Below are 8,996 nucleotides of genomic sequence, written 5' to 3'. Positions count from 1 at the left end.
TGATATATATATATATATATATATATATATATATATATATATATCATGTATACACAATGGACTTTTATTCAGTCATAATGAAAACTAAAATCATGAAAGTGGATGGGATGAGACCTGATAGGCTAGGGTCAGATGGAAGGGGAGAAGTACCTCCCCTATCAGCGGACTTGGGAAGGGGCATGGGAGGAGAGGAGGGAGGGAGTGTGGGATTGGGAGGGGACAAGGGAAGGGGCTACAGCTGGGATACAAAGTAAATAAAATGTAATATAAAAATATAAAAAAATTACATTTAAAAAAGAGAAGTGGATGGTACTTGAGATTATAATAAATGCAGACCTTAACTTCAAGGTTATATATACATATATAGATTATATATACATATATATAATCTATCAATTTTTTTCTATGTACCCCATACACCTACCTATTTATCTGAGTGTGGATAGAAGCCAGAGAACTAGAAAGGGACCCATAAAGCAGGGGGGAAAGGAGGCATTAAGGGAAGGAGGTGGAGAGAATATAACAGGTATAATGAAAGAAGAAAGGGGAATACTGGGAATGGAAGGGTGCAGACTAGGATGGAGAAGAGGCCGGGAGGGAAAGAAGTATGAAGGAAAGGGGAGTCAACCAAAGTCAAGTAGATACGAAAATGCCCTAAGAAAAAATTTCATGGCTAGTTAAACGTTTTAATTTAATTGAAGAACAAACAAACAGAAGAGATGCTGCTTAGACACATCAGAAGACCCCAGATCAAAGATTTGTGTAGGCCATGGTTTGCAGCTTGGATTTTTAGTCTAGATACTAAGCACAATACAAATTATTAAGGAATTTTGAGTAAGGAAGTGTCACTTTTGCAGCTGGTGAAGAGACAGGAGAGGAATAAAATAGTGGCTTGGAAAAAAAAAAAGAAAAAAGAATGATTTGAGGCAGTAAAAATTGGCAAGTAAAAACACCTGGTGCGCAAGTCCGGCGGACTCCCCCAGAGACCTTCATCAAAAGCTCCGGTGGCCTGCATCTGCAATCCCAGCACTCTGTCCTGGAAATGAAAGGCAGACACCGGGAGTCACCGCGAAGCTCCCTCACGGGCCAGCTAGCCCGGAGGACTCAGAGCAACTTCTGACTCCCACTTCTGTCCCCCTACAGGAACACCAGGACGGACGGAAAACTGAACGGCGCGCGCAACGTAATGAGAAGTCACGTTCGCGACAAACAAGTCACCTTCCGCACGGCCTACCACACAGCGTGAGAGACCCGGGCCGGAGCTCCGCACTGCCGGGCCACCCCGGACTCCCTGACCGCCACTTACCTCCCTCCCCAACAGCTATCCTCGCGCAGTTCCCCGGAGCGTCCCCCCGGCAGTCTGCTGCCATGGTTACCGCGCCGAGAACGGAGGCGGCGCGGGAGCGGAGGGACCACCGGAACCGGCCGCCTCCACCGGAACCGGCGCTCCCGCGGCCACGTGACGGCGCTGGGCGTGGCCACGCCGGTTTGTTTTGCTCTTTGGATGCTCCGAGGCGCCGAGCACGTGGGCCGGGCAGGGGTGCCTCTGTCTTCAACCCTTTAGCTTCCTTCTTGGATTCTCCTCTTTCTCTAGTGGGACTCGGGGTTTTAGGAGACCCCGGGCTGGCGGGCCTGCTCCTCCACCTTGCTGGTCTCTTTAGCATCCGTCACTCCAGCTGGTTTTCCTGGCAGCCTAGGAATACGGGAACCTCAGGCAGCGTCCCTTGCAGGCGTTCCCTGTGACTCATTTTCCGAGCCGGAGACGGCAAATTGCTTGACTGTAGTGGTTTTTTTTTTCTTTTTTCAGGAACACAGACAGCTGTCAGGGTTCTGGGTTTGTACATTAGAACAAACAAATGCCTGTCTGAGATGCACGACCCTCAGCTTCTCTGTTTGTTTAGTCTGGTGAACACCAGCAGGAGGCAGATCTCGGTCACCGCCTTCCAGTGTTAACGTAATCCTTGTTTTTTACCCCTTTGCGTGACTAAATGGGTGGAAAGACTCACAGGTATGAATGAAAGTGGGCTAGTTGCTAATCTCCCGGGACACACACAAAACCAGATGGGCTTTCATGACCTTCCTACTCCTCAGTATCCTGCCCCCTATCATTTCTGCAGGTAGAACCCTAATAAAAACACAAGTGAGCCTAATATAGAAGCGAGCGTCGGGATAAGTGACCTGAGGTCATCGGGTTGTTTATTAGGCTCGTGATGTAAACTTGGGCACTTCCTCCAGCAACCAGCGAGTGACTGGCTCAGCCTCCCAGCCGGCCGCCTTCCTCCACCCTTCCCATTGCTAGGGGCTCCGGAGCGACCCCCAGCCTCTCTCTCGGGGCGTTCCCGTGCGCCCAGCGAGCAGGGTGGACCCTACCTCGCCTCCTCCCCTCGGGCTCGGGCGGCGCAGGCGCAGCAGACGCGGCCGGGAGGCCGAGGACTAGAGCGGCTCCGGCTCCGGCTCCACCCGCCCAGCCAGCTCCCGGCTGGTCTGCGGCCGCCACCGGGACGCGTCGGGCAGGGCCGGCGGGCGGCGTCGCCATGGGCTCCGGCTGGAGCAGCGAGGAGGAGGAGGAGCGGCAGCCGCTGCTGGGGCCGGGGCTCGGGCCTGCGCCCGGGGCTGCGCGCAGGGGTCGGGAGGCGGCGGCCGTGCTGCCCGCGGCGGGCCCGGGCCCCGGGAGGGTGTACGGGCGCCGCTGGCTGGTGCTGCTGCTCTTCTCGCTGCTCGCGTTCGCCCAGGGCCTGGTCTGGAACACCTGGGGCCCCATCCAGAACTCGGCGCGCCAGGCCTACGGCTTCTCGGGATGGGACATCGCGCTGCTGGTACTGTGGGGGCCCATCGGCTTTCTGCCCTGTTTCGCGTTCATGTGGCTGCTGGACAAGAGAGGTAAGGGGTTCGGGATGCCTGCGGGCGTGTCCCTTCTCCCAGAGCCGGCTTCTGCCAAGATCCGGGCCTGCTTGCGCCTCCCTGGGCTTGGTCTTGGGGTTGTGTGAGGTGACCCAGCGCCGCTGGCATCTCATTCCCAACTCGGGAACCCGCTGTCCCCAAAGCGACAAATAAGAAGGATGCTTTCCAAGCATTGATTTTTTTTTTTTTTCGTTACGCCCTTTTTGCCACGCCAGATTTAGGTAATCATCAGATGTGGAAGGCTTTGCATGTTGTGGACATCAGAGCGTCTCACTGGGAATGTTTTTGACACCTGACAAAAGTGACTCATGCTTTGCTTTCAAATGGGGTTTAGGGTGCTGAGGGTGAAAGATCAGAAAAAGAGACTGGTGATGCCCAGATATAAGGAAGTGATGAGCTGGCGTGGTGACTCCAGCCCTGGAAACACTATTGGGAAACTCAGGTGTGACGCTGGGATTCCTGGAAGGTAGATCCCCAGGTTCAAATGAGCCCGCGGGTGACTTTTCAGTTTCGATTTATTACTCTCAGATAAAGATCCCAGACTCAAGGCTCTCTTTCAGCGGGTGCCTTCAGGCGTTTCACTTTGCCAGTTGCCAGTGTGATTCTGTGAGGTGGGGAGAAGGCCAGAGTGGGAAGAGTCAAGATGTTGAATTATCCCTCCGTCCTGAGTGTGAGTAAACCCCCAGGAGGCTGTTGTGCAAGATTTAGACTTCTTAGGGATGTCGTTGGATAATGGGTGGAAACTGCCTTGTGTAGTGTCCTCTCAACCTTTTGTGAGTCGTGATTCGATGTATTCTTCGGTCAGTTTTGGAACATCGGCTTAGTAGTCTGCAGGTATATGGACAAAAGGCCATGAGCTTATGAGACAAAAGAAATTTATTTATAACCTTTCCGGAAGCTTCGGAAGTCCAAGAAGGAGTAAGCAGAGTGCCTGGCTGGTGAGCATCATCCGTGCAGTGCATTTCCTTGGTAATCTCTCATGGAAAACGGCCAGGACTCGCTCTCTCTGGGGTCCCTTTCATAAGGGCATTACCCCAATTTGTACAGACCCTGCCCTCACCACTGTTTCATTCCCGAAGCCCCCAACCTCTAAGTCCAGTCACTTAGCTGGGAGTAGGAATCTGAGCGGACACATACACTTGCCCAGCAAAGCAGGAGTGGAGCATAGGTTGGTCTGGACTTGTGGTTGTCTGGTGTAACATAAGCGCTCAAACTGTTCCTTACTGAAAGAACAAAACCCAGCTGTGCTCCCTCTCTCATCCTGATGGTACAGGAATCCACACAGAAGAGACAAAAAACAAACACAACAAAAAACTGAAAACCTTCCTGATTAACATGTGGCACAGTTCTAAGCACAGAAGTGACGTGTCCAAAGGGAGACGAAATGTGCTTTGATTTGTTCTACTCTAGTACTAGTACTGTTTTTTGTTTGTTTGTTTTCTGAGACAGGGTTTCTCTGTGTAGCCCTGGCTGTCCTGGAACTCATTCAGTAGACCAGGCTGGCCTCAAACTCCCAAAGATCACCTGCCTTTGCCTCCTGAGTGCTGAGATCAAAGGCAGTACCACCACTGCCCAGCGAGCATTGACTTTTTTTTAAAAGATGCTCATTTGGCAAGCTGGAATGACTGTAAGAGCTGTGTGAATGATAGTAAGTGTAAGAGTCACGAAAGTTAAGACGAAGCTTCAAAAGCGGGGCGCAGCGTCACACACTTGTAACCCCAGCCTTCTGGGAGGCAGAGGCAGGTGGATCTCTGTGAGTTCCAGCCTGGTCTACAGAGGGAGTCCAGCACAGCCAAGGTTACACAGAGAGAAGCGCTGTCTTAAAACAAACAGACAAACAGACATGAAGCTTCAGAAATAACCTGAGGCATTGTGTAGACTATGTGAAGATCAGGTAAAAGGGCGTAGACTTAATTAAAAGGGTGTAGAGGTCAAGGAAGAACTACCTTGCTACTGTGCATTGAGAGGTGTGCAGTGGGGGAAGGGACCGGCGTAGCACTTCTACACCAGCAGGCAGGTGGGCAGAGGGTTCCAGAAAGCCCTTGAAGTAGAATAAGGTAGAAAAGACCAATTATTAGATACTGATTTAGTCAGTGATTTACTGTTTGCCAGGCATGACTTCACTAGCTACCTGAAGCAGAATGCCCTGGAGGAATAGTTGAGACAGCAGGTCATTCCCCATAACAACCTGCTGACTGCCTTTGAAGGCTTCTGTGAAAATCTAGCTTGCTGGCCTGCCCCACCTCGTGGGTTTTGAGTATAACATGAGAATACAAACTGGACCTGGGTTGGAGGCATTTCAGGGGCTGTCCTGGCTTCTGTCTACCATAGACAGCTCCCTCTCCTCCATCCTCATTGGTGTCAGAGTACTTACTACAGAAACATTCATGCAGCGCTCTGAGTGGGGGGATTTTCTTTGTCTAGGGGCTTTCTGTTTGCCTTTAAACTGAATTAGAGATTTTACTTGGACTTATCAGTGTCTTCACTGTTGTTATTTATTTATTTGTTTTCTATCTTAAGATTCATCCTAGTTTCTTCCAGTCTGGAAATTCCTTAGTGGTTCCTGTAAAAGCTGGCCACGTTAATAGTCATCAAAAAGCCACAGTTATGGAGCCGAGAAGACAGATGGTCAGTGGGTAGGAATGCTTGCTTGTAGATGCGAGTGGCCCTGAGTTCAAATCCCCAAGCACCCATATAGAGTTGAGCATGGCTCTCAAGACAGAAGATTCTCTCAAGCTCCAGTGAGCTTCAGAGTCTTAAAAAATAAGGTAGAAAGCGATAGAGGAAGACACCCAGCCACTGTTCTGGCCACTACATGCCTCTGTACACACACACACACACACACACACACACACACACACACACAATGGGCTTAAAAAAAAAAAGAATAGTGAGGCTTTATCATAGCCTTACTAATTTTTTCTTTGTGACTGCTGAGTTAGAGACTCTCCATTGTACACAACAGGAGGAGCACGCCCCCTGGGGATGCTGGTTTTCTGGGTATAAACAAGAGCACAGAGTAGAGAAAACCTGCTGGCTAATACTGGATTGCTCCCAGCCTCATTTCTGTAAATGCTAAAGCAGAGACTGCCTTACCATACTGACTTATTAGAAATCTCCTCTTCAGGAAAGACTGTTCTGCCTTGTGATTTATCCACTTCCTTAAAGTTTTAATTTCACTTTAGCATGAATGACACTTTGGCTGGTTAGTTCTTATGTCACCTTGATACAAGCTCAGGTCATCTGGAAAGAAAGATCCTTCTAGAGAAAATGCCTTCATAGGCTTGGCCTGTGCACAAACCTGCAGTGCATTTTCTTTCTTTAAAAAAAAATATTATTTGTGTGTATGTATGAGAGAGAGTGTGAGTGTATGTGTGCATGCACACCCGTGTACCTAAGGTGCTCAAAGTCATGCTCTGGCCCTGGAGTTACAGGTAGTTGTGAACTGCCTGATATAGGTACAAGGAATCAAATTTGGATCCTCTGCAAGAACAGTGTTCGTAACTGCTAGGCCATCTTGCCAGCCCGTGTGGTACGTTTTCTTGAATGATGATTGGTGTGGGAGGGCCCAGCTGACTGTGGACCAGTGCCTGGCAGTCTGAGCGACCATTAGCAAGCAGTCCAAGCAAGCCAGTAAGCAGGTTGCCTTCAGGTCTCTGCTTTAGTTCCCAGCTCCAGGTTCCTGTCTGAGTTCCCACTCTGAATTCCCTCTGCGATAGTGTGTGACCTTACAGCTGTAAGATGAAATGAACTAAACACTTTTCTCTCCAAGTTGCTTTTGGTCGTGGTGTTTTAACTAAGGCAAACTATTTTGGTTTGGTCTGGCCTGTTAGGTTCTAATGTAGGAACTCAGTCCAAAACAGTAAAAAAAAAAATTTTTTTTTTGGTTGTTTTTCAAGACAGGGTTTCTTTGTGTAGCCCTGGCTATTCTGGACTCGCTTTATAGACCAGCTGGCCTCGAACTCACAGCAGCCTACCTGCCTCTGCCTCCTGAGTGCTGAGATTAAAGGAATAATCTTTTGCTCAACAGAACAAAATGCTGTTTTGTGATGTCTTTTTCCAGTAGTATTTTAATGTTATTTTCTAAGTTTAGCCATTCTTGCTTTTGTGCTACAGAATGTTAGTTTGTTTTTTTTTTTTTTTTCTCTATATATCATGAGTGCATCCATCAACCATGGCTGTCTACATTAGACATTATTATTCCCTTCAGAAAATAAGTTGCTTTGGGGAGTATTTCATAGTTCCTGTAACTGTATGGTAAATTTAATTTTGTATTTTCCATTAGTTGAAGCAATAATAAAAACAAAAACAAACAAAAAACAAAACGAATTTCAGATCTCTCCCCTGGGCTGAGGAGTGAGTATTAGAGTTTGGATCCCCAGCATGCACCCTGTTGGCACATGTAACCGTCCGCAAAGTTCTCTCTTTTAGGAACAGTTCTCCTTTCTGGGGGAGCAGTTAAGACACTTTCATAATGTTGGTGACCCAACTGCACCCACACAACAGCAGGTTCGCTTTCTGTGGCCTGCTCACTGGGAGGCATGCAGCTCTCGTTCGCTTAGCATACAAGGCCTGTTATATCCTAAAGCAGGTGTTGTACCTTTCCACCCCATTTCCATTCACCAGCAAGGAAACAGAAGAACGTGTCAGGGAGATAATAGTGTGAAACGGGTGCACCCTGGAAAGCAAGCCAAAGAGCTGTTAAAGAGATAGCAACATGCTAAGCTGGGACCAGGGGCTCCTAGAGTCTGCTTCTAGTGAGAAGATTGAGCAAAGAGGACAAGCGATGCTTTGGAAAAAAGTAAAGAACAGTAAAGGAGGAAGATCTTGTGATCCACTGTATTCTGGTTTGTGGAAACTGTCCCACACGCCTCATGAGAAGGTGTGTTTGAGTAGACACCTGAAGGAAGAGGGAAGCTTGGCATGTCAATGCTGGACAAGAATGTCTGGAGAAAGAGGATGGCAATGACAGAGATCCTTGTTTGTCATATCCAGAAGGAACAATGAGGCCAGAGTAATGTCCGAGAGGGAAACTGTAGTCAGAGATGAGGTCAGAGAACTAGGGAACTGGCTCAGGCTGGGCCTCTTCAGCCACTTGTAAGGACTTTGGCCCTTAGGAGTGAGCTATGCCGTGAGGCTTTGAGCAGAGAGGTAAGGATGACTCTGCTGCTGTCCTGGTTATGAACGCAGGAGCGGGAAGACATCTTACTTAGACCAGTAGAAAAGCCTAAGATGGGAGACGGAGCCAATGCTGGCTTTCTAACATAGGTGGTAGCGGTGGAGGATTTGAGAGGAGGTTAGACTGGATATGCTTGTTGGACGTAGACTCACCAGGACGCCTGATGAGTTGGATAGAGCATGTGAAGGAAGAGAGAAGGCTAGTACATCTCTTACCATTCTAGTAACAGGGAGAGTAGAACGTCATCTACTGGAATATTTTAGGTTATGGAAGGGAGGGCAGGAGTAGTTAGTGGCACACGCTTTTCATCCTCACACTCAGGAAGGCAGACTTATCTCTGTGAGTTTGAGGCCAGCCTTGTCTACATAGTGATTTCCTGCCAGTGATACCTTATAGTGAGACGTTTTTACACACACACACACACACACACACACACACACACACACACATACACACACACAGGTTATGAAAGGAGTGGTTTAAGAGAAATGGCATGATTTGAAATACCTGTAAGATAGTCATGAAGATAGATTAAGCTGTCATCTGGGTATATAAATACAGAGTTCAGTGAAGAGGCCTGCAGGATGGTGTAGGAACTGTTAGCCATAATGGAATGTAAAGTCTCAAGGTTAGATATCTATGGAGAAAGGTGGAGACTGAGACTAGGATTAAGCCGGGGTCAACTCAGTGTTCAGAGGTTGGGGAAAGAAGAAGGATATAGAACATGAAGATCGTCGGTGTCATTTGGAAGAATGGCCTCATTGGGGTGGTAGGATGAGGCAAGAATAAAATGGGAAAGAAGAACTGGGGACAGTGAGTGTTGTAGGCATTTCTGTTAAGAAAAAGCATGCCATAAAGGGCAAAAGAGCACTCGAGTAAGAGCTAGAGGGAATGTAGGCACTGAATATATATATAT

The 8,996-nt window shown here is 48.4% G+C and overlaps 2 protein-coding genes across 3 annotated transcripts in view; one reads left to right on the top strand and one right to left on the bottom strand.

The window, feature by feature from the left end:
* Window positions 1–1,670, bottom strand: part of Hspbap1 (HSPB1 associated protein 1) — a 48,160-nt gene extending 46,490 nt beyond the window's left edge. The window contains exons 1-2 of one of the 2 annotated variants that reach the window (XM_055624871.1): window positions 1,307–1,377; window positions 954–1,036 (exon numbers count right to left, since the gene is read on the bottom strand). In XM_055624871.1, the coding sequence (XP_055480846.1) occupies window positions 954–993 (40 nt within the window). In that variant the 5' untranslated portion in view covers window positions 994–1,036; window positions 1,307–1,377. Of the gene's footprint in view, window positions 1–953; window positions 1,037–1,306 lie in introns of both variants that reach the window. The other variant, XM_055624870.1, reaches the window with a different exon arrangement.
* Window positions 1,671–2,233: 563 nt separating this feature from the next.
* The window catches only part of Slc49a4 (solute carrier family 49 member 4), a 71,666-nt gene continuing 64,903 nt past the window's right edge, over window positions 2,234–8,996 (top strand). The window contains exon 1 of the mRNA XM_055625159.1: window positions 2,234–2,880. Within this exon, the coding sequence (XP_055481134.1) occupies window positions 2,535–2,880 (346 nt within the window). The 5' untranslated portion in view covers window positions 2,234–2,534. The remainder of the gene's footprint in view (window positions 2,881–8,996) is intronic.

Source organism: Psammomys obesus, unplaced genomic scaffold (genome assembly GCF_907164565.1).
Source record: "Psammomys obesus unplaced genomic scaffold, mPsaObe1.curated_primary_1811, whole genome shotgun sequence".
Lineage (NCBI taxonomy): Eukaryota > Metazoa > Chordata > Mammalia > Rodentia > Muridae > Psammomys > Psammomys obesus.
Note: the sequence above shows the minus strand (reverse complement) of the source record. Positions and strands in the feature narration are given on the sequence as shown.